Below are 24,965 nucleotides of genomic sequence, written 5' to 3' on the forward strand. Positions count from 1 at the left end.
CGTTCTGATATTTTTTCTAAGCCCCCACAGTGTTCCAGCTCCCCTTGGATTTCATGTTTGAATGAATGATGTCCCCCAGTCCTTCTGTGTTGCATTGCCACAAGTGTGACAGACCTAGGGGCACCCAGTGAGCTTCCATGGTGCAAGGGGGAATTTGAACCTGGATCTCCTAGATACTAATTTGACACTCTAGTCCCAGATACTATTCTGATACTCTGTTTAGATTGCTAGTCATCTCTGGAGTTCAGTTGTATGACACTTGAGCCAGAAAGAGTAATTTTGTACTTATTCATTTATTTTTAATCATTAGCATGTTTCTGTCCCACTTTTCTCTACATTAAGAAGATAAATCTGGGCACAGCTCATCGAACCTGTGTAGGAAAAAATATTAAACATCATATATACTCTGGTGAATTAACAGTCAGTACCAGATGGGGGAGATGCTAGAAAATGTTCAAAACCCAAAAGTGGCACTTTAACTTGGTCTTTAGATTTGACGAATTCTGTAATTAAAACCACATTTTTGTTGAGTATTTATCGACTTGTTTTTATTTCTGTAGAAGTGTTTTTTAAAGGCTTGTATCCTACTTTCCTGTAGGTAAAACTGGTTAGCATTGATGCTGCAGAAATAGCAGATGGAAACTCTTCTATGGTACTGGGCCTGATATGGAATGTAATCCTGTTTTTTCAGGTAAAAAAAAAAAGAGCTGTAACCATTAGCCATTCCAATAAATCATTCGGTTTCAACAGAATGCAAATTTTGTGCAGCTAAAGGAGAGGTTTCCTGTTGTGTGTAGTAGCGCTTTGCATTTCAGTGGTGTTAACAATGGTATAAATGTGTCAACCGTCTAGACAAACTGAGATGTATCAGAATCAGAGCCTCCGTTACACCTTTCTTCCTTCATTTTCCTCACTTCAATCTCTCTCTTGCCCTCACAAATGGCTTTCTGCCTCAGATTACTTGTGTCCAGCGTGCCTTGTATGGGATTTGGCTTTTGTCCAAATTTGAGATCAAGAGGTCTTGTTTTCTAGTTTTCTGCTGGAAATGTATGAATGTTGCTTTGTCTGTTTTAGCAACTTGAATCTCAACAAGAATTAAAGGTCCTACCGGTGACACTTTAGAACATTTTAGGTGTGTGTTACTTTCTTACGCCAAGCTTGAAAAGTGCTACACGGTCAGAAGAGTATGGAAGTCTTACGGCAAAATGTAAATGTTGATAATGCCTTCAGCCATTTCAGAGTGGCAGGTCGGATATAACTCTCCCAGTTTTTTTAAGCATGGTTAAGTGATTGATACTGTTTGACTTAGTGTGCTCCTTTCCTTCCTCCCTCTCCCCTTTGCTCCTTGTCTTTCTGGCACAACTTCCATTTAATGTCCCCCAGGAACCTTAATCCAGGTTCATGGTTACATATGCATTGACCTTGACCATAGTTAATACCAGGGCTTTTTTTTGAGCAGGAACACAGTTCCAGCCAGCTTGGTGTCAGGGGGTGTGGCCTAATATGCAGATGAGTTCCTGTTGGGCTTTTTCTAAAAAAAAAAAGCCCTGGTTAATACTAATGGTGGGTCCCATTTTAATCAGAGTTTGAAGTGGGTTTGCTCACCCAGGTGACAAGAACACCTGTTCCCTGACAAGGGTGCAAAAAAGTAATGCTCATCACAGCAGCAGGTGGAGTGGGAATGGCATCCACTCATCTATTCCTATAACACTGGTGGCTCTTTTATTACTTGTCACCCCTTACTCCTCTCTGCCATACCTCTGCATTGTGCAGCTTACCACAACCCCCTCCACCCATTTAGGTAGTGAGATGGGTCATGCCCAGTTTGGGCATGACAGTGTCTGGATTCTTCCTTTTAATGTCAGGGCTTGTGTGTGGGTGGGGGCAGGGAGGAACCTCATATGGAGACAGCTAGGAACTTTAAACATTCTTGGTGTGCGGGAACTTCTTGTGGGAGTTGACTGCATTGGTCCTGTCCATGGAAGAGAGTACCTTGCAGGGAGAAGACACCAGTTTTGTACAAAGGACTGATGGTTCCCTTAACTGTTATCTTAGCTATGAAGAAATCGCATATAGAAAAGCAGCTCCCCCATGGCTAGAGAAGGGCCCTGACTCCATCTTTCTGGTTAGTATTAACTATGCCTGAGGTGAATGCAGACAAACCCTTAACTCACACTAGTCAATTCAGTTTATGATTTTTGGTCGGAAGCTATAGGAATCAGCATCTGCCATCCTACAAATACAAATGTGAACAATGTCAGTGCCAGATAGCCGTTTGTTAAAATAAAAAGCATGATAAAATGTAAGATACCTAATTTGTCCCAGAGCACTTTTGCGTAATATTACAAGCAACAATCTGTGGTCTTGTGAGGAAGCATGGGGGAAAAAGTTACTTCATTCAGTTGAAGAAACATAAGCCTCTAGTTTGGTGACTTGAAAACAGGGCCATAGCAACTGTTCTTCAACCCAAACCTAATTGCAGGTGATGCTCAGGTTTCCTAACCAAATTCATTCTCTCCTAACGTCCTCCTCAGGGGTGGGGAGCAAGCAGTGAGGATCCCAAAATAACTATTAGTCATAACTGAATCCTATTCTTACTTCTCCAGTGTACGGAATAAAAACTTCATACTCCCATTTCTTAACTAAAGAAAGAAAAGAAAAAGAAAAGGCAAGGAGAAGATTATTACGATGTGCTTTAATTTCTCCTATAGAAATATCTCCTCTGTACACCGCATCATGCACTGGATCAGAGGATGGCAACCAAATTCCAAATGTGCCATCTGTTAAAGTCCTAATTTTTAAAAGGAAGTATCGCAGAGTGATAAAGCTGCAGTACTGCAGTCCAAGCTCTCTGCTCATGACCTGAGTTTGATACTGGTGGAAGCTGGGTTCAGGTAGCCGGCTCATGGTTGACTCAGCCTTCCATCCTTCCAAGGTCAGTAAAATGAGTACCCAGCTTGCTGGGGGTAAAGTATAGATGACTGGGGAAGGCAATGGCAAACCATCCCGTAAAAAGTCTGCCGTGAAAATGTTGTGATCCAATGTTACCCAAGAGTCGTAAATGACTGGTGCTTTACCTTTTTATTGGGAATAACCTGTTTCAGTTACACAGCACATAAGATTTTTGCTGGAAGATAGCCCAAATACCCATAAAGTATGAGTGCTATTGGTGTTTTTGCACTAACTGCCACAGTTGTGAGGCAACTTTTTAATATTAGCCAGGATATTTAATAAAACAGGATTCATGGCAAACTGTCTTTGTAAAATCTTCTGAGGGAAGATTTTAAGAATTAAGGTTGCAATCCTGAACTCACTTCCAAGGAAACAAGTCCCGTGGATCTTAGTGGTATTTAATTCTGAGTTATCCATGCTTAGGATTGCACTGTAAATTACTGAAGTCTTGCATTACTGAAATTCTGCATATCACACAAGAAGTTTCAGAATGTCATGTTGAATTCTATGTGTGTTATGTTTAAAAAGTCATCTTCTGTGCTAAGAGAGCACAGTCTTAATCTATTCTTGTTCTGCAGAAGGTGAAGATTCGTTGGCCTTAAACCAACTGGTGCCCAATCATCAGGCACTTTAAATCAGCCACTTTCCCCCTAGAGCTTCTGAGATGTGAATCCCATGCTTCTGCATTCAGAATTTTAGGCAGGATACTGACATCTATGGGCCATTTCAGAGGTGGAACTAATGCCTACTTTTCTGCCTTCATTGTCAGTGTAGAAAAGCTCCAGAATTTACCAAATTGTCCAGGCTCAATTTTTTTAAAAAAATCAGGGTTTCTTTTAGTCTTTGAAATGATTTTTCCAATGAAACAGTCAGAAATCAGAATTGAGTTTCAAAAACTTTTAGATCAAGTCCAAATAAGTGAGATGCTAAAAGATGTATGATCTTATCCTCCCGCCCCTGCCAGTCCCCAGCTTGGGGCAGGGAATGCTCTGTTCCAAGGTCCCATGTGGCAGTGGTGGGATAATTTAAAAAAAAAATAATCCAGCAGCATCACATTCACCATTATGCAACAGTTTTATTCATGATAAGAACATAAGAATGTAAGAGAAGCCATGTTGGATCAGGCCAGTGGCCCATCCAGTCCAACACTCTGTGTCACACAGTGGCCAAAAAAACCCAGGCCCCATCAGGAGGTCCACCAGTGGGGCCTGGACACTAGAAGCCCTCCAACTGTTGCCCCCTCTCCAAGCACCAAGAATACAGATCATCACTGCCCTAGACGGAGAGTTCCATATATACCCTGTGGCTAATGGTTAATTTGATTAGTTCTTCTACCTACTGGTGTTTTTAAATTATTGATTTTAATTAGTGATTTTTATGTATTGTATGTATTTTGTTGTTATTTACATTGTAAAACCTCCTTCAGTTCCTATAAGGAAGAAAGATGGCTAATAACTGTTGTAAGTAAAATAAATTAAATAAATATATCACTTCCTGTGAAAACCCAGAAAGATGGAAGGCATCTAGAGCAATCTTTGGAAACTATGGTTTTACTGTATTATTTCCAGTGATTCCTAGAGCTACCCAGTGTCACTTCTAGGTTTTCATGGAAGTGATGTAATGGTGCAAATGCTGTCACCTTCCCCATATCCCCACCTCCAAGTCTCCCACATGGAGTGAGTTAACTCTTTCTTCCAGGGTTTTTTTTTTTTTTTAATAGTAAGGACTCATTTGCCTATTAGGGCATACCCTCCTGATGAGGCCAATCCTCTAAGAGCTTACAGGTCTCTTCTTACAGGGCCTACTGTAAGCTCTGGGAGGATTGGCTACATCAGGGGTGTGTGGCCCAATATGCAAAGGAGTTCCTGCTACAAAAAAAAGCCCTGCTTTCTCCCATGAAGTTTTGCTGATCAACTCCCCTCCCCTCCCCAGAGTTGTCATCCCTCAAAAGGTTGTCCAGGATTGCAAACAAATCTGGAGAAAAATACCCTGTAACACTGGCTTAAGGTGATATTATTTATCTTTGTGCCATGAAAAGGTTCAACTGCTCGTTTTCACACATTAAGCCTCTGTTAAAGGGATAGAACATTTTTCTCCAGGCCCGTTTGCAACCCTAACAATGGCACAAAGATGGGATCTGTTTCAGATTAGCTGCATGCTATGTATTCTGACTTGTCTAGTTCTCCAGGGCCTCAGGCAGGGAAAGGCCTTTCTGGGTACCTGCTAACTGCCTCAGACAGAGATGCCAGTTCAGTCTCTAACCTGACAAACACAGCAGTGCCATTCCTAACAAGAACCATGTCAAGGCAGCCTCCTCATGTTATCTGATCCTTCACAGATTTAGGTAAATGAACCAAATTCAAAAGTCCAAGAGCCAATCATGTTCCTTCAGTCATTTTTTGTTTCTGTCCCCTCCTCCTGGACACTAGTTGCTCTCTTTCAGTTCAGCCGCAGGCCTGATCCTTTGGAACAATCTGCTGTAGAGAGTAAGGACAGCCAGATTGCAGACAGACCGTAGCTGACTGGCTGGATAGGAATCTGGCAGTGAGCAGGATACAAGTTTGCCCTCCCCCTAGTAGAGTTCCATTTCTGGATTGGGAAATATGTGGAGATTTGGGAGATGGAGCTTGGAAAAGGTGGGTTTTGGGGAGGGGATGGATCTCAGTGGGGTACAATGCCATAGAGCCCACCCTCTATAATGGAGACCTCCCTCCCCATCTCCGTAGGTAGGGAGGGAGGGAGAGAGAGAGAGAGAGAGAGAGAGAGAGAGAGAAAGATGGCTTTTTTGAGCAGGAATGCACAGGAACACAGTTCCGGCTCGCTTGGTGTCAGGGGGTGTGGCCTAATATGCAAATAAGTTCCTGCTGGGCTTTTTTCTACAAAAAAGCCCTGGATAGATATAGATATAGATAGATAGATAGATAGATAGATAGATAGATAGATAGATAGATAGATAGATAGATAGATAGATAGATAGATAGATAGATAGATAGATAGATAGATAGTATGAAGTGTAGAAATAAGATAAGACTTTTCCCTTGAGCTCTTCAGACTGGGGGTGGGAGGTTGCCACAGACAGTACACAGCAGAATTCAGCCCACTTTTTGTTGTGGTTATATTAAATGCAACATGTCTGAATCTGGACAGCAGCTGGCCAGAACTGACTTCAACCCTGCTGTGTTTCCCTCCTCCAGCCAAGTGTTTTCAGATGGCATGAAACCGGCCTCAAATCGATGGCCTGTGTAGTGCCAAAGAACCTGGTATGGACTGACTTTTATGCTATTGACATTAGCTGAGTGAAATGAATAGGGTTGTTTGTCCTTTCGGCAGCATGATGGATTCTTTGTTTGGGACTTCTGACCTCAGCTGTTGCCTCTCTCCTTCCAGATAAAGGAACTCACAGGCAACCTCAATAGGAATTCCTCCTCTTCCAGCTTGTCGTCTGGGCCCAGCGGGCCTGACTCAGACACATCTCACCCCAGCACGCCTAATGTGGAGCGAAACATGTCTGTCTCAGTGAAGGATCAGCGGAAGGCAATCAAGGCCCTTTTAACCTGGGTTCAAAGGAAAACAAGAAAGTGAGTCAACTGCATCCTTTGCTCTCCCTCCCACCTTTTCTCCCTAGAAATGTCTTAATTAGCCCAGCTGCAAATTCCATTGCTTTTCTGATGGAAGAACAATTTCCCTCTGTGGTCTACAGGAACAGACTTAATTCCAGGGGAATCCAGTGCAAACTTGAGAGCAGACGATATCGTGTTTGTATATCCTCCACCAGGATGCCAGGACCTTGCAGCAGGAGTGAGATGAGGGGCTTTTTGGTCCCTTTCTGTCTGTCCTGGAAGTGATGTAGGCACATTGGGGGGGCAGTTCTACCATAGAGCTAATTCTACCTAGAGTTTTGCCCAAAAAATAGAGTCCCCCCCGCCCAAGTACCTACATCACCTCTGGGATACATAGGCACATTGTGTTAATTTCCAACGTTCCTTCCCGTTCCTGGTAAGTCTACTGTCCATATCCTGCCAGCTGCTCTGAGGGACCTGGCAACCTTAGCCTGAGGCCTTGTGTAAATTTTTCAGTAGGACTGCATTTCCCAGGCACCATCAAAATGAAGGAAAAACAGACACCCAGTGCTGTTAAGGTGGCAGAGCTCTAACAAAGAGCACAGAGAGGGAGGATGTTTTTTTCCTGGATGCTGAGCAGCAGAGTTGATCCTTTGCCTCATGGTGAGGAGAGTTTGGCTTACTGGAATGAAATAGTGAAGTGAAATGAGAACTAAATAAGGCAGCTATGTAGAAGAACTCTATTGATTTCTGGCTGGCTTCTTTCTTCGTGAGTTTTGCCCTGTGTTCATTCTGCTCCATTTTTATAACTTTTCTCCTATTACTTGTTATAGTCATTGTTTAATAAACCATTTCTTGCTTATTCTTGCCTGGGTTTGTTATGCCTCAAATTCAGCCATATATCAGGACACACCCTGATGGCAAAAGGAGGTTAAGGCCCTAGCCTTCACCAAGCCTGAAGGGAGTTGTGGGGAGGAAGAAAGTGGAGTGTGGGGAAGAAGAAATCCCTGGAGGGACATCCAGTCTGCAGCAAACCAGCATGGCTTTGCACACCATGCTGTGACACTGGCACTCCAATTTGTTGTGTGTATGCATGGATTTTCACAATGCCCTGTTTGGTACTCTGTCTAGGTATGGAGTTGCAGTTCAGGATTTCACCAGCAGTTGGCGAAGCGGGCTTGCTTTCTTAGCGATAATCAAAGCAATAGACTCTAGCTTGGTAGACATAAAGCAAGCTTTGGATAAATCATCTCGGGACAATTTAGAGAATGCCTTCACAATAGCGCAAGACCAGCTGGGTATTCCAAGACTTCTGGATCCAGAAGGTAACTTTTTTTCATAGCTGAATGCTTATTGCTTGCCTGTTGGATTATTAGTGCAAACAGATAAAGCTTGGGCCCTGTGGACTGTTGGTACCCAGCCTTCCAATCGGGGACACATTTTTAAAAGGACAATACATTTTTGTAGCCTTTTGAAAATCTAGGATCATGATAGGGAGGGTAATAGTTTTGTGATTGGCTGGCCCTTCTGCCCATCAGTACTCTGGAAGGCAAGATAAGGAGGGCGGGAGCTTTATGAAGGGCCAGCCAATTGGCATTCTGTAGAACTAGCTTCACATGGAAGCTGAACCAGTTGCTTCTGAATTTGATTCAGTTTGGAAGACGGTATAACTCTTTACAAAGGCTCAGTGCCATGATTCTAGGGAGCCCAAAGATTCAGGAGGTCAGTCAGCACATTTTCCCTTATGAAGCAATCCAGACTCAGCACTCCGCAAACCCTTCAGCAAGCAAAACACCAGAGCAGCCTTGGTGTGCAGAAGTGTCACCCAGGTCACATTATTTGGCTGAAAGAAGTCTCTATGATTGTGATTAGAGAGGAATATTAAGCTTTCAGAATGTGCTATTAAGAATAAATATATTAGAAGTCCTTGATTCTTTTTTTCATCGAAGCATGCTGGATTGTACTCCCATTCTGTGAATATGTTTTAATTCACAGCCTCTTTTGTTAGTGTTGGCAAACCTCAACATATTGTGTGATTTCTCTTCAGACATCATGGTCGAATCACCCGATGAACAGTCAGTGGTGACCTACATTGCACAGTTCTTGGAACATTTCCCAGAGCTGGAAGGGGTATGTGCTTTCTCCCACCACTACCACCTTTTACCTTTTAAACGTCTTTTGAGAATTAAAAGTGATTTATGTCCTATTGCTTGGAGTGATTATTACAAACAGTTCATTCTGAGTAGATTTAGAAGCCATAGCTTCCTGATTAGCTGACTTTGCTACAATTGTGCTATTTCCCCCCACTTTTGCTATCCTCAGCTAGTTAATATGCAGAAACTAGGTTGGATCCAGCCAGCTTTTTAGCTCACCAATCTTACTCCATTCTCCACCTTATTTCAGCCTAGCTCCCACGTGATTTTTGACCATGATTCAGTTTAAGGCAGCTTCATACGTTCATATGTACATAGCCTTTTTGGTTGGCCAGAGGGGGCTCCGTCCTCTTTTTTACACTAGCCAATCAGTTTGTAAGATCCAACTCACTGTGAATTGATTCACTCAATTTCTAAGAAGTGTAAGTGAACTTAAGTTGCATTTCGCTGCTTTTTGCCCTTCTGAATTTGCCTGGTGGATGCCCCAGTACACTCTTGCAGTGCAGTTTGCTGTGTTCTGGTCATCTCTGGAATATCTTTCAGGATGTAGTGAGTGACTTTCCAGCTCTGCACAATGCAGCCCAACCTGAAACAAAGCCAGCCATTGTTTCCAGGTGTGGTTTTGAAGAAATGGTTGCTAAATCAGTGATTTCCTCATAACCAACAGGTGCTTGTATAACCTTGCCACCAAACTCAAGTATTTCTGTGCATTTCAGTGTCTATAAATTATTAGCATGAAGGTTTTTATCTACTGATGAAAGAATAGAATTTTCCCACATGTGGATCACCTATCCCAAACCTTTCAATTCTATTTCTCCTTTCCAAACATCTGAGAATGAGAAGTATGTTGCCTCTTAACATAGAAGGTTAAAAAAAAGAGGATAACTTTTTATATAGAACTCTGCCCCCTCAACTACTACCACAGGAATCTAGCTCTGTGAGTTGCACCCTCCAGGTTGGTTTCTGTCAGCCAAGTGACCTACCAAAGAAAGCAGTACAGGCTAAGTAAAACCCCTGGCACATCTGGATGGTACATTTCAGGTGCAAAAATGACACATCCAATCTCTTAAATTGGAACTGTATGGATTTGCCTAGCCCATATGGAATTATCAATGCTCATCAATCTATGTAAAAATAAAAATAAAGTTTATTATTATTATGTCAATTAAATTAACTATAATTTTTTCTTGGCCACTAGCCCTGTTCACATACATTGAGATAAAGGAATGGAGTCCTAAGTAGGCCTGTGCAGGAGTAAGCTCAATGTTATTTCAGTAGGGCTTATGTGATTTTAGGATTGCAGCCAGTGGTTATTTGTCTAGCTTGATGGAAGCACAGAATATGATTCATGTATTAATTGTCATTTTTTTCCCTTAATATAGGAAGATTTTTCAGACCCAGACAAGGAACTTCCAATTGAATCTACTTATGTCCATGTCAAAGACACACCAAGGGAAGAGAAATCAGAGATCTTGATTCTGAATGAGAATGGGGGACACACTTATACCACTCAATGGGACAGAAGCCAGTCACCACCTCCGAAAGTCCATATTCTTGATCAGGAGGACCAGAATTTGCACAAGGCAAATAAACACGTTGACAATCTGAACCTACCCTTACCTGATCATTCAGAAACTCGCACAGAATTACTGCATTCAGAAGATCCTCAGAGGCCCACCTCTCTGCCAGTTATTGAACCCTTTAGGTTTGGGTTTCAGTCCAGTCCTGGAACTGACATTTTTGCCAATAAAATAAATGGGCCTGAAGGGAATCAAGTGAACATGCATGATTCACTGAAGAGGAATGGTGAGCTTCCTCCTAAAGTCCTTATGAACAGCGAATATCCTATTGAGACACTTGGTTCTTCAGAAGGTGGCGAAGAAGACATTGGTGTGCAGAAGCCATCCAGTAAAAGGCAAGAATTGCTTGATGAAAAGACTTGCTCATTACCTCAGACGTCACATCCATCTAAAAGTGAATCAGATCTCACAAAGGAACATCCAGTGTCAGGTTCTCCAGTGGAACAGACTGCCCATAATTATGTATTACAAATGCTGCATGAGGAGATAGCTAAACTTCCGGAAACAGTGGATTCTGCAGATCAAGAAGCTGAGACACCTAATTTCACGGATAATTCTGAGACATCTTTACCTTCTCCATCTGAACGTCCCTCCCTACCAATTAGAAACACTCCCAAGAGCTTAGACATTACTAATCAAAGTGCAGCATTGCCTCAGATGATACCAAACTCTTCTAAAGTTTCTGTCATTCCCCATGACCTCTTTTATTATCCACATTATGATGTTCCTATATCAGCAGTTCTAGATGCCTTTGCTACCCCTGACACTGATTTATCTCTTTCTGAAAGCAATAAAATCTGCCCTGAGGATTCTGGGAACAGTTTAGCTGAGAAAAAGTCACTTGCCCCAACAAATGAGGGTGATCTAAAGGCAGGCCTGTGCACCAGTGTAGAGGTCTCACCAACGCCAACTGATGACAGTGTCTTGGGAAAACGAAAGAAAAATATTTGCAGTCATACCAAGTCTTCCCTGAACAGTGCAGAAACTACTATAGTAGGAAAGAGTGCTGTGCCTAAAGCCAGAAGTAATGTCACCTCTTCTCAGAAAGATTCTGCACACCCTGATGTCCCTGTGGTAATGTTTGTTCTTATGTTTCAATGCATATTTAAGCACAGTTGGCGCATGATGTCTGAAACTTGCATTGTATGCCATTCAGATGGTTTTAGAATATTGTACATTACAATTGTTCCCTTTGAGTTGGGAATCGTTGCCTTTGGCTAATCTTAAGGCGTGCCAGATGTGTTCCTGTCATGTTCTCTTCTCAGATCTTCGCTTTCCTAACCTGATAGGGTTGCCTTCAGCGTTGACCAAATGTTCCATTTGGTATATGCTTTGCTCTGTAGTTATCTGAGTGTATGGTGCAGATAATATTCAAAACTATTGATATTCATGTGAATGCTGATGCACCCAGATGAGTTTGGCAGTTATCCTAAAATAAGTGCCCAGCATCTTACAGTTGTTTGCATTCCCATATGTTGGAGTAGAAAAACGCAAATATTTTGGTCATTTTACAAAGCCTGTCTGGAATAGCCAACATTCTGATGTCCATGTCAGGTGTCACCATGTTTCAGTCTCATGCACTGCACGCATACATTGTCATCAAAGGTTGCTATTTCATCCTTTGTTTTGAGGCTGACTTTCTGATAATGTAGTGCAGATTGAGTTTAAGTAGTCATAAGGTTCTGTACCCTGTAGAAAATGTACAAGAGTGATTCTTGTTATGTATATGTGCAACTCAAGAGTGTGATTCATATGAATGAAACTCGCTACCAGATAACCAACAGTGGGCCCATGTGTATTTGCACTATTAGGTTCAAGGAAGCTGTCAGGGTTTGGGTCATAAATTGGTTGGTATTTTTGTAGAGCAACCTCACACATGATATCTGCTTGCTTTCCATCCCTCTGTGTTTGTAGGATAGGCATAGCATAAAATCAGCTGCGTGAAAGCTTCATTTATATCTGTCTGTTAATGGTGAATTCACTGATCTGACTACCACTAGGAGTTTCGGCGTCTAGTTTTATTTCATTTATTTATTGTAGATGTTTTTATGCCACCTTTCCACTCAGTTTAGGGTCCCCAAGGCAGATAATAGACAAACACATTTTTAAATGCACATAAATCTAAAGCAATAACAACAGCTCTGCAAAACGCAAATACATAGAGGCTTACAGACAAAGGAAGAGGAGGGATTAATGAAAGTCACTGAAGGAACATCAACCCAAACAGAAAAAATTTCATCCACTGGTGGAAGAGTGTTAGAGCGGGACAAATTAATCTCTTTGGGGAGGAAATTCCATAATTTTGATACCACAACAGAGAAGGCCCATTCTTGAGTTATCACCCATTTAACCTGAGATGGTGGAGGCACCTGAAACAGTGCCTCTCTAAAGTTGACTAGTGGCTGGGTAGCTTCCTGTGGGAGTAGGCAGTCCTTAAGGTATACTGGTTCAAGCCTTTGAAGATCAGTACCAGTGCCTTGAGTTGGACTCAGAAGCAATTTGGGAACCAGTGTAGTTGGAATTAGTTTTAGAATATTAAATGTACACATTTCTTTCACATCTTCTGGAAGGACACATATTTTGGTCTGTTGCACAAAAGCTGAACTACTGGTAGAAAGGAATCATCATATATCCCAGGGGTGGTCAACAGTAGCTCTCCAGATGTTTTTTGCCTACAATTCCCATCAGCCCCAGCCAGCATGGCTGATGGCTGGGGCTGATGGGAGTTGTAGGCAGAAAGTATCTGGAGAGCTACCGTTGGCCACCCCTGATATATCCAGATGCAAAAGAGGCCCTATTGTTTTAAATTTTGCTGTTAATGCTCATCAGAATTTTCTAACTGCCTGTACAGTTCTTAGCAGCTTTGCCCTACCACTTATTCAAGGAAGTCTACATAGTACATAGGTTTTTAGAAAAACTAATATGATAATAATTGAAATGTGAGAGGAAAAAGAACACTCAGCACTTTAGGAATAAGTCAATGTTGAATGCACAATTTAAAATATTGAATTAAAATTAAAAATAGCCAACAGAATTGCTGCATATTTAACTAGGCACTAACTTAATGGCAGTAGTTGGAGTTTTTAGTGCAGCTGAGATATATTGGGCAACTGCCAGATCAATGTAAGTTTCATTTCCAGATGGAAGATTAAGTCAGTGGCAGCCCTCTGAGTGGCTGGGTAAAGTTACAAGAAAGGGAGTTACCAGAGAAGCTTTTAAACTGCTATAAAATTTGCATGTGAAGAAAAAGTGTCAGGGTTTCAGGCACCTTGAGACCATAAGAAGAAATCCTTTGACCATGTGACATATTAGATTGGTAATACATTGAAACAGGCCAGGGAGAAGAGATGGAGATAAGAGGGAAGTATATGAGGATATAGATACTTTTTGCCGACAAGCAGTCTTGAAAGAGTTGCCACTCCCTTCAGCAAAGTTTGAAGCGAGCAAACTTTGCTGAGCGGTATGGTTGATAACAAGTATTGCCCAGGTAGCTAAAAAAATTCTGTTGAGAAGTAAGAGCACTGAGAACAACATGGAAGATTAAAGGTCAGCAAGTTGGACACCCAAGGACCATCATGCCTTCCTGTTGTGAAGTTCAGAAAGAATGTTGTTTTTCCATATCTTTGATCATAGTGCAAGTCTGTCTGCATAGCAATTGTATTTTTATATAGCTTGATTTGTGTTATGGCTAAGGCAAAGAGACAATTTAACATTTTTAGGTGAAAAGCTTTTTAAAAGTTAAAATGTGGAAACAGAAGCCATGCAATATGTTGTATTAAACCTAACCAACAACACCAAACACCACATTGTGTGAGCTTTTGAGGTATCTAGAACCCTTCATCCGGCTAGGGGGATTGTCAGCCAAATGGTCTTGAGGCCTCTCACTGCATCTTGTGTAGGATGCAAGATGCTTTGTTGATTTCAGTAGGTATGGCTAGCAGGTATCAAGCCTGGTATACTGGAAAGACGCAAAAATGGATGCCATCCAATTGAAAATATAATAACTGATAAGAGCATCAAATGGAAGTAGCCCTGAGATGTTAGATACCTGGTGCTTGTTTCCTTGGTTGACCTCCAGGCTGACCTGGTTGAGAGCCAGTTTGGTGTAGTAATTAAGTGTGTGGGCTCTTATCTGGAAGAACCAGATTTGATTCCCCACTCCTGCACATGCACCTGCTGATGTGACCTTGAGTCAGTCACAAGTTCTCACAGAGCTTTTCCTCTCAAGAGCAGTTTCTGGGAGAGCTCTTTCAGCTCCACCTTCCTCACAGAGTGTCTGTTGCGGGAAGAGAAAGGGGAAGCAAACTGTAAGCTGCTCTGAGACTCCTTTGGGTAGCGAAGGGTGGGGTATAAATCCAATCTCCTCTTCCTCTTCTTCTTCTCCTCCTTTGAAAGTATCCCAAGTGCCCTCAGTCACCAGTTGCAGTTACTTTGTATTTAGGCAACATCTACCAGCATAGATGTCCCACTTTAGGACAGTGTTAGTGTTCTCTTTTCCTTTATTTTGGTGTCAGTAAAGCTATAAATCAAATAAAATGAGATATGTTTGTGTCATTGCATACTAAATACAACTTCCTGCTGAAGGGGCTAAACTTTTTTAGGAGGGTCTTGATAAACTGATGCTGTGCTTGGCTTTTGAAAGGGATTTCTTTTTTTTAAAACAGATAGTGGTAAATCAGTTTGATACTACAGCAGTGCCGGAAGAAAGAAAACCAACAGAGGAAAGAAGTAAAAGGAAAGAAAAAAGGAAAAATAAGGCCATTTTCCAAGGAGAAAACACCCAGGGTGCAAAAGCCAGCCCTACTCGGTTACTAGATAAGCTAGAAGAAGATTTTGCGGATCATCAGGGGCTCTCAAGGTACTGTTTTCTTGGTCTGGTTCTAGCATTTACCAACCATATCATGAGATGTCTCCAGCTACTTATGTTGTCCAGGCTCCAGACACAGTATATTTACCAGCCCTGCCTCAGATATTGTGGCTCATGCATTTTGAAAGGACACAGTCCAGTTCATAGTTAAGCCTTTTCAAGCATAAAAATATTTAGGTATGTCCTTAACTGTCCCATTTCTGATAAATGTTGGAAATTATGTAGATGTTCTGAGTTTTTGCATAATAGTTCTAAAATGTATGTTCTAAAATATATGCTTTTTGAGACATAATTCTTTCCCAAATAGAAAGGGGTGCATCTATATAATAAACCTGAAATGGTTATTTTAGAATATTGGCCTCCCCTGCAACTAGATAAAATAGATTCTGAAAGGCTGGCGATACTGTTAGCAGCTGCTAAACTTTTAGTTGCAGCAAAGTGGAAAAACTCTTCAACACCCACGATTGAACAAAATTATGGGACCTTTTTATAATGGGAAAAATTACTAATGCATCAATTCCTATTGAGTTTTGTAGACAACAGAAATTTATTACATTGTGGTCTCCTATTGCTGAATATTTGTCTGCTACAAAGTTTTCCCCCTCTAATCCCTTTTATCATAAAATCTATTATCTGTAATAGACTTCTTTATGCAAAATGTTTTTTATCCTTGGACTACAGTAAGTTTTGAGTATGTAGATAGGGTTTTTTTTTTAATTTCTGATGAGCATTTTAAAAAAACTTCTCCCGTTGACATCAGGGGAGGCTTAGATGTGCTCAGATCTGGTAGGATCAGGGCTTTTTTTGTAGCAGGAACTCCTTTGCATATTAGGCCACACTCCACTGATATAGCCAATCCTGCAAGAGCTTACAGGGTTCTTAGTACAGGGCTTACTGTAAGCTCCAGCAGGCTTGGGTACAATCAGGTGTGTGGCCTAATATGCAAAGGAGTTTCTGCTACAAAAAAAGCCCTGAGTGGGATCATGACCCAAGTTCTTTCAGTAGCTGATCACTCAGCAGTACAGTAATCCTCTCTTCATTCAGAACCAGCTTATCTGTTGAGCCAGTTGGCTGGCTGCACTAAAAACTTTCGAAGGACTTCCTGTTTGATGCCCACAGTGTCCCTTCTCCTCCTGCCTCCCAGCTCTCTAGGTTTTTAGACTCTTCTTTTCTTTGGAAGTCCCTAACAGTGTAGCAGGAACAGTATGAGCTCATTTGACTTAATTTATCCATATTCACATATAACCTTAGTTTGTGTATTCTGTGGGGCAGAACTTGGAAGGAACCTTGCAATAATTCAAAGCAGATAAAACATTTTTACTTTTTCACATGACATCATGTCATGTATCAGAAACAGAGATCTTAGAAACACAATAGAAAAGTGATCTTGTAAAGTCCAAATGACTTTTCTCTGCTTCACAGCTTGCCACCCCCAAAGTCCATCTGTTTCCTCTTGTTGGTGGCTCAAGAAGTCTCCAGATGAACACTCTGCACCGGCTTCTAAGATGAAGGTCCCAAACGAGAACTCTCCATTTGATAACACAGCCCTGAAACAATAATTCTAAAATTTACTATTTAGAATAAAATTCTCCCTCCCTCCCTTGCCAGTTTCCATCCATAAACCATAGTTACCCTAAACAGGGTGCTAAGAGCCTATGGTTAAGGTTCAAGCTCCCCAGCAGGGCAGTTTTGTTTCCCCCCTTTGCTTTCCACACAGTCTGCACCCTTCTGCACCTAGAGGCTCCACCCCTTCCCGGCTGATTCTGTTCCTAGCTAGGGGTTACACAGACTTTCCAAGCTCAGCAACGGCCTAGCTGTTTATTCGCAGGTGCAATTTGCAGTTGTCAAGTAGCCAAGCTTCCTGACACCTGCTTTGCACAGAGGGAGACAATTAATGCTGTCAAGATGAGGGGTGTAGATTGAGAGAGAGAGCGCAAAGTTATCATTGTTTTTCGCTGGGCTCGCAACTGAGCGTGGGACTTTGACCTCCTTCTTCTAGGGTCAGATACTCTGTACACTAAACCAAGCTGGCTGAACTTCTTGAGTACAATGGATAGTCTCAAGCCAAGTTTATGCTTTCAGGTAACTCTGTCCCATGCCTGTCTCCCCTCCCACCATTAATTCAATTCCAAGAATTTGTGTACCACAGAGCATTAAGTTTTGACCTCCTACAAGCCTCCTGCCCAGCTGTGACTCTTCTCTCTTTTCTGTCAGATATACGAGTGTACTTTATACTTAGTCTGCCTATTGGTCCGACTGCCTTAGTACTAAACTAAATCATACCCTAGATGTGCAGTGCTCTGACTGACAAGTGGCTCAGACAGAGTGTTTGCCAACACCTGCTACCAGCTGGAGATTCTGGGACTGAACCTAGACCTAATTTATTACTGTGATTATTTACACTCCAATTTGTCCCTGTTGAAGAGCCCCGTGGCACAGAGTGTTAAAGCTGCAGTACTGCAGTCCTAAGCTCTGCTCACGACCTGAGTTCGATCCTCGGTGGAAGCTGGGTTTTCAAGTAGCCGGCTCAAGGTTGACTCAGCCTTCCATCCTTCCAAGATCAGTAAAATGAGTACCCAGCTTGCTGGGAGGAAAGTGTAGATGACTGGGAAAGGCAATGGCTAACCACCCCGTAAAAAGTCTGTTGTGAAAACGTTGTGAAAGCAACATCACCCCAGAGTCAGGAACAACTGGTGCTTGCACAGGGGACCTTTCCTTGTCCCTGTTGGGAACTTGAGATGATTCACAACATCATTCTCCATTGTATTCTTACACCAACCAGCTTGGTTAGGCTGAGAGAGAGTGACTGGCCCAGAGTTACCCAGAGAACTTCAGTGGCAGAGTGGGGATTCAAACATGGGTCTCCCAGATCCTAGTTTGACTCTCTTACCACTCCACAATGTATGTTTGTTACCTGGGTGACCATTTCATCCCATAGCCATTACCACTATGTCCTTAGTTCCACTCATTCCCACTATATGGGGAGAAGGAGATTAGATGAAGTATTCCAACTGCATAAAGGAAATGAGGCACTCAGATCACTTCCTTCCTAGGAGACACAGTTTGTCCACTATAACATAATTTCTTCTGATTGGCCTGGCATATTTAGATAGTGGTTATATGGGTATGCTAGTGGCATAAGAATATGGAAATATAGGCCACATAGGCAGGAGTTTTTTTATAGCAGGAACTCCTTTGCATATTAGACCACATACCCCTGATGTGGCCAATCCTCCTGGAGCTTACAGTAGGCCCTGTACTAAGAGCCCTGCAAGCTCTTGGAGGATAGGCTACATCAAAGGTGTGTGGCCTAATATGCAAAGGAGTCCCTGCTACAGAAAAAGCCCTGCACATAGGAAACAAGTATACCATATTTATTTGAAAGGAAGGTGACTCTGAACATTATGACCTTTTTAAAAAGTTATACACACAAAAGTGTTCTTTGTTACTGGACCTCACTGTAACTGGTATGTAAATGTAAGACCACCCCCTGGTTATTTTTTTATGGGAAACCTGGGGGAGAGGGATGTCTGATCTTGTATTTGAGTAAATACGTTATTAAGATACTCAGGTGGCCTAAAATGTATATGAAGAAGTGTGCGCCTTCATGTAAAAATACTGGATCTAGGACCTCCCCCTCCCCTCCCAAATGTACCTCACTTATTACTAATTCATTTTTTAGGGTCTGCCGCAGTGATCCCAATGTCGTTTTCCAAAAAAACAGTGATCAGGCCAGTAAGGTAAGTAAGTGGATTTTTAAAATATTAGTTTCCATGTATTACTTCTGCTATTCATCACAAAGTAAGACATTTCCATTGCTGTATCAGTTATTTTTTGCTTCCCAGGCCTTTGTGGATTAAACATTTGCCTTTAAATATTTTCAGGAAAGTGAGAGTAATGATGACCAGAAAAGTGTAGTCGCAAGTGAAAGTTTTACTTCCTCACCCAGGTGGGTGCATTTTTTCCTTCTTTTTCTCAGTTGAGACTTTAAGTGAAGAGAGATTAACATCAGCAGAGCTGTTTCAGAACCACCCCCTTGTTATGTTCATTACAGATCTGCCTTTTCTTCTACGGGGTCAGGTTCCAGTGGGGGAAAGCACTGGTGGTTTTCACTGTGGCAGTGTTTGTTGTATGAATTGTACAATGTTCAGCAGTTTCCTGTTGCACTGTTTTTAAGTGTGATCTGCCTTGACTCAGTGAGAAAGCTAGATGCGAGGCCAGTAGTACCTTAGAGACCAATTAGGTATTTTTTTTGGAGCTGGGGGGTGAGCCACTTTGTGGGAAGGGCGGGATATAAGTTATAGAATGAATAAATAAATAAATAAATAAATAAACTTTCGTTAGTCCAACTGCCATCAGAGCTTTAACTCTCAAAAGCCCGTACTCCAAAAGTCTTGCTGGTCTCTTAAGAGAGCCAGTTTGGTATAGTGGTTAAGTGTGCGGACTCTTATCTGGGAGAACCGGGTTTGATTCCCCACTCCTCCACTTGCACCTGCTGGAATGGCCTTGGGTCAGACATAGCTTTCACAGGAGTTGTCCTTGAAAGGGCAGCTGCTGTAAAAAGCTCTTTCAGCCCCACCTACCTCACAGGGTGTCTGTTGTGCGGGGGGGGGGGGGGAGGAGGTAGAGGAGATTGTGACCACTCTAAGACTCTGAGATTCAGAGTATAGGGCAGGATATAAATCCAATATTATCATAATCTTCTTCATCATTATCTTCTACTACTACTACTACAAGATTCAAATCTATCTATTCTACTCCAAGACAGCAAGGCTACCTTCTGAAACTATCTTCACTGAGAAAGGCGAACTAGGAATGAATACAAACCCATTATGTTTTTAATATATGTATTTTACCTTTAGTTTGATCGGGTTTGATAATTGTTTTCGAACATTGTGCTTTTAATTGTTCGCTGCCTTGCTGGCCCTGATTGGGCAGGAAGTGGAATATGAATTTGTAAATAAAAATAAATGGCTATATTTGACATGAGCCTTTGCTTTATATTGCCTTGTTTACATCTTTTCTAGGAAGAGAAAAGCCCTGGAAAAGGAGGACATTCCAGACAAGGCTGCTCCACATAGCAGCTCTTCGCGGTCAGACCAGCCTGAGTTGTTTTATTTCATTGTTTTCCTCTGGGTGCTTGTCTACTGCTTATTGCTCCTCCCACAACTTATTAGCAACTCCCTTTGATCCCTCTGAGTGAGTCAGAATAATAAAAGACAGCAGCTTGATTTTGTTTTGTTTTCTGTGCCCCTAAAATGTTTTTATTTAGGAGAAATTATGGTCCAAATGCAGGACCCGGTTCAGAAGGCGGTTCATGCTGTAGCTCTTTTTTTGCAGCATCTTCCTACGAAGCCTTGGATACATTTGACTTTGTACATAGATTATATTTATAAAGATATATATATGTGTCTGTATTAGTAATGAAAATGGTGGAGTGAAAAACTCAGTATTCCCAATTTTTATACATATGTGCCTTTCTTTATAGGATCTTAAATTTAAAAAATGAATATAATATTTTAAGAAGCGCTGTAGATTTAGAGGTCTCTAGTCTTCACATTCCTTCAGAATTATAACTGATTTAGGGCCATGAAATTGGCCCCAAAATGTATATGAATATATTTTAATGTTTCTTTCCTAGTGGGAATGTTTGGTTGAAGAAACTTGCCGTTCACTGAAACTCAATGTGATTGTTACGACAGAGCTTATGCAGCTCCAGAGGTCTTGTTTCAGACTTAAACTTTCTGATTTGGGGTTGGAATCTGGCCCCTCATGATTTAATAAACCCATGAAGGGTGAAGCTCTAGCTGAAAATGAAAATGAAGGAGCGACTCCATTCATTTCCAATGGAAATGTAATCGAATATTATCGGGAACTTCTGTTAGTATGCTGTGGGGCATCCTGTGTGTTGTTGAAATGAAGTAACAAAGCCATGTTTTATCGACTGAGGCAGGGAACTGTCCGTTTTCTTCTTGAGTTTGCCATGCAGACAGCAGTGAAAAAGACAATCTGAGGTTGCTGTCAATCAGGGCTGTGTCATGACTCCATTAACCTTGCTCATCCATAGACCTGTTTCTTGAGTGCCCTTGTATAAATGTCATATTACTGGTTAGCCATGCTTATTATAGGTGCCATTTACCTTCTTCGCACAGCATACATTTGCTTCCATTTTTGGGATATGAAGAGACACGGGCCAGCAAAGCAGCAGAATAGGGGCTAAGCAGGAGAAATTGAAAATGCGCCCATCTGATAAGAATGTAAGAAATGCTTTGAAGGATCATATCAACAACCAATCTATTCTTTTTCTGCTAGTTAGATGTCTCTAGGAAAATTGCAAGCAGAACATGAAGGCAACTGCCTTCTCTTGTTTCTCCAGAGTACCTGGTACTCAGGTATACTGCCTCTGAATACGGAAGCTCCAGTTAACGAACATGCCTAATAAGAGAGACCAAAATCTTCACTTCATAAAATAAGGTGCCTCCCACTTTGCTGAGGCAGTATTCCTCTCACTGACTTATCTAGCACCAGAGGGGTGTGGGAGCAGGTTTCTGTAAGTGTTGTTAGCTGGCTGAGGATGCATGGGCTGTTACTCTTTGTACCCAAGCTATGTGTACCCAAGATTATCTACATGTAAGACGTGAGTCTTTGTGAATGGAGCCTTCTTTCCAGTTTGGCCCAGAATCACACTAATGCAGCCTGACTGTGAAAGAAAAACTTCCCTTCTTCTACATCTCACTCCTAGGTATAACACACAGTACCAAATACTAGAATGTCTATGCAAAGTTGCAAATATGCTAAAATACCCACTGTCCAGACAAGGGAAAGGAAAGGTCCCCTGTGCAAGCACCAGTCGTTTCCGACTCTGGGGTGACATTGCTTTCACAACGTTTTCACGGCAGACTTTTTATGGGGTGGTTTGCCATTGCCTTCCCCAGTCTTTTACACTTTTCCCCCCAGCAAGCTGGGTACTCATTTTACCGACCTCAGAAGGATGGAAGGCTGAGTCAACCTTGGGCCGGCTACCTGAACCAGCTTTCGCTGGGATAGAGGTGAGCAGAGAGTTCAGATCGCAGTACTGCTGCTTTACCGCTCTGCGCCACAGGGCCGCTAGACAAGGGAAGCAAGTAGTCAAAAGAGGTAAAGCAAGCTGATGAAGCATGGGGCTTGGAGCTTCTGGTCCAAGCAAGTCCGCGACACCAATTCAAGCCTTTGGGTAGGGCTCCCGAACATCTGGGCAGCCAATCATCCCCAAGATTAATTGTTGTGAGGGGGAACGCAGCAGAATGGTCCTGTGTTAGCCAAACCCCAGTGACGAAGCCAGATAAAGGCTGCAATCCTGAGCATACTTCTCTGGGAGCCCCATTACAGCTGCTGTTCACAGTTTTAGAAAGATAGGCAGAAAGGGCTGTGGCTCAGTGCATCTGCTCATCCAAGATTCAGACTCCATCATCTCCAATTAAATGGATCAGATAGTAGGTGAAATGAAAGGCCTTGACTCAAGACACTGGAGAGCCGCTGCCAGTCACAGTACAATATTGACCTGTCAGCATCCTGTGTGTAAGTGCATTTGTTAACAAGTCTCCTCTGTTCTTATCTGTATTTGACCCCTTGAATGAGTCTCAGTGTCTAACTCATGCCTTTTGAATGGCCCTGAAGCAATTTGAACGCACACGGCAGTGCTGTGTTTACTTTTCTTTCTGACGCCTAGAAATCCTGTTACTATTGTTTGTGGTTTCACTTTCCAAATAACAAGCTTCATTCTCTGATCTCTCTTCCACCATCAGATTAACACTGCAGGGATAGGACTTCTATATATGACATAATTCAGCTATTTTGTATGATGTGCTTTTGTTTTGGCAACATCCTGATGGCCTCTAATTTTTTCCCCTCTAAAGTCAAGAAGGGCTCCCCCCCCCTCTCAAAACGGAGTCATCTATAAAGAGCTGCATGACACCTTAGAAATTGTTTTGTCACACTGCTTGATGCTACTGATAGCCTTCCAAAAAAGATTCCTTTGCCAGGAAAACAAAGGACTGCAAGGAAAGCTATATTATTTTCCTTTCCACCCCGGTGCTTACTGAATATCCATTCAAGCAAGCAGAGCGCTCAGATTAAACTCAGCACAGTCTGCAGTTGCTGCCCCAAACATTGGGCAGTTGATAGATCATGCCGTTTAGCAAAACAGTGTTTATTCTTTATCTCATGGGCAAAGCTGAGAAATCTTCCTCTTTGTGATTACAGAGAGGGGAGGATGGTGACGTATGGCTCTCTAGCCAGGTGCCTATCCACACAGCCCATTTCTTGCCTGCCTCAGGATGATTTGGAGAGTGTTATATTGAGGCCCAGAAAGAACTTTCTTCTTGGCATGCACAATACAGATGTGCCCTATTGAGACAGGCAGGAAGAGACCTTAAAATTATGGTGCTGCCTGGTCCAATTTGTTCATCGAGGTAGCCCAGGAGAACTTAGAGCTGACAAAATGCAGAATCACCTCATCAACACCCTGCCCTAAGGCAATACATCTTATACCTCAGGCATCCATGACAGATGCCTGCTCAGTCTTTTCATGTTCCAAGGATGGAGGTTTGGCAACTTCCCTAGACAGACTGCTCTTTCTGGTTAAGAAATTGGCCATTTCTTAATGTAGAATATTCTGTCGCATTTCTTTAGCCAAGCCTTTTCAAAAAAATAATGGTATCCCAAGGAGCTCATGCACCTGAATGTAAAATGTTGAGATCCATAGGGGTTTTTTTTTTTTATTATTGCTAGCCCTCAAGATTGTAGAAGGAAGAAATTAGAACATTAAAGAAAATCAGAGGACAGCTAGCCTTGATTCTTCCCTTCTTGTTCCATGTCTTTTAGTAACTCATTTGAGTGGGATCCAGACAGCTTTTTCACACATTCTCACCCATTTTTTGCTCCTTACTCCATTCCCCATGGCTTTTGTACATGCAGGTCTCATGATTCTCAGCATAGCCTTTTGGGTAGTCACAGGGGCCCCACTTCTCTTTTTTCAGCTTAGGAAAAGGTAACCTATTTTCTAATAAAATGCTTTCTCCTTTAGGAGGTCACATTATTGGACATCCGTTTCTTCTCTGAAATCTACAGTATTGTTTACTTTATTCAAGCCCAGCTTCTGTGATTTGAAGAATATATTCTTTGGCTACGGTAGCATTTCCCTTGAGCAGAGACAATCTGAAACATGCTGTCACTGAGAGGAGTTATTTTTAAAGCACAGAAATAGGTGAGCACATGTACAAATCCTCCCCGGTTTTCTTCAGGTGTGCTTTTCTGGTCAGTTCTATACACTGAATGTTTGCACTTAATCTTCAAAAAAAACATTTGCTTGTAAAAATGAAATGCTTTATGTATAGTTGGAGCAAACCGCAAGAAGCAGATGTTTTCACAAAACTGTTGAAAGAAAAAAAAAAGTATGCACTGGTGAACAGCTTTTATTTTCTAACGTCTATGATTTTCAAATAAACAGACGGATTTTCTGTACTATTTTAGCTTTGTCTGTGTACTTTCCTCAGTTTGACATTGAATGAATAAAAAGTCAGCACAGCTCTCAAGTTGTATTGTCATAAGTTGCAATAATCAGGACTAGGGAAATATCAGACATATACTGGCTTGCATCCACTAGTGGGTTTCCATATATGGAAGGGGGAGACACTCGTCACTGATTCCTTCCTACAGCAGATCTTGGATTCCCTCTTCATCCTGTGCCTGGGGGTTCCTGGTTCCCCGGGAGCAGCATTTGGGGAGCATTTTTGGACTGCAAAGAGGGGGTTGGGCGGGTGGAAGTCATGCTCCATGTTCTGTCTTTGGAAAATACCAGTGATTTCCAAGCCAC

The 24,965-nt window shown here is 42.0% G+C and overlaps 1 protein-coding gene across 1 annotated transcript in view; it reads left to right on the plus strand.

The window, feature by feature from the left end:
• CLMN (calmin) overlaps window positions 1-20,343 on the plus strand; it is a 104,046-nt gene extending 83,703 nt beyond the window's left edge. Inside the window, exons 5-13 of the mRNA XM_060262839.1 lie at window positions 599-691; window positions 6,340-6,530; window positions 7,644-7,837; window positions 8,560-8,642; window positions 10,048-11,319; window positions 14,910-15,103; window positions 18,795-18,852; window positions 18,997-19,061; window positions 20,140-20,343. Coding sequence (XP_060118822.1) covers window positions 599-691; window positions 6,340-6,530; window positions 7,644-7,837; window positions 8,560-8,642; window positions 10,048-11,319; window positions 14,910-15,103; window positions 18,795-18,852; window positions 18,997-19,061; window positions 20,140-20,302 — 2,313 coding nt within the window. The 3' untranslated portion in view covers window positions 20,303-20,343. The remainder of the gene's footprint in view (window positions 1-598; window positions 692-6,339; window positions 6,531-7,643; window positions 7,838-8,559; window positions 8,643-10,047; window positions 11,320-14,909; window positions 15,104-18,794; window positions 18,853-18,996; window positions 19,062-20,139) is intronic.
• The last annotated feature ends 4,622 nt before the right edge of the window (window positions 20,344-24,965 follow it).

Source organism: Heteronotia binoei, chromosome 21 (assembly GCF_032191835.1).
Source record: "Heteronotia binoei isolate CCM8104 ecotype False Entrance Well chromosome 21, APGP_CSIRO_Hbin_v1, whole genome shotgun sequence".
NCBI classification, from domain to species: Eukaryota; Metazoa; Chordata; class Lepidosauria; order Squamata; family Gekkonidae; genus Heteronotia; species Heteronotia binoei.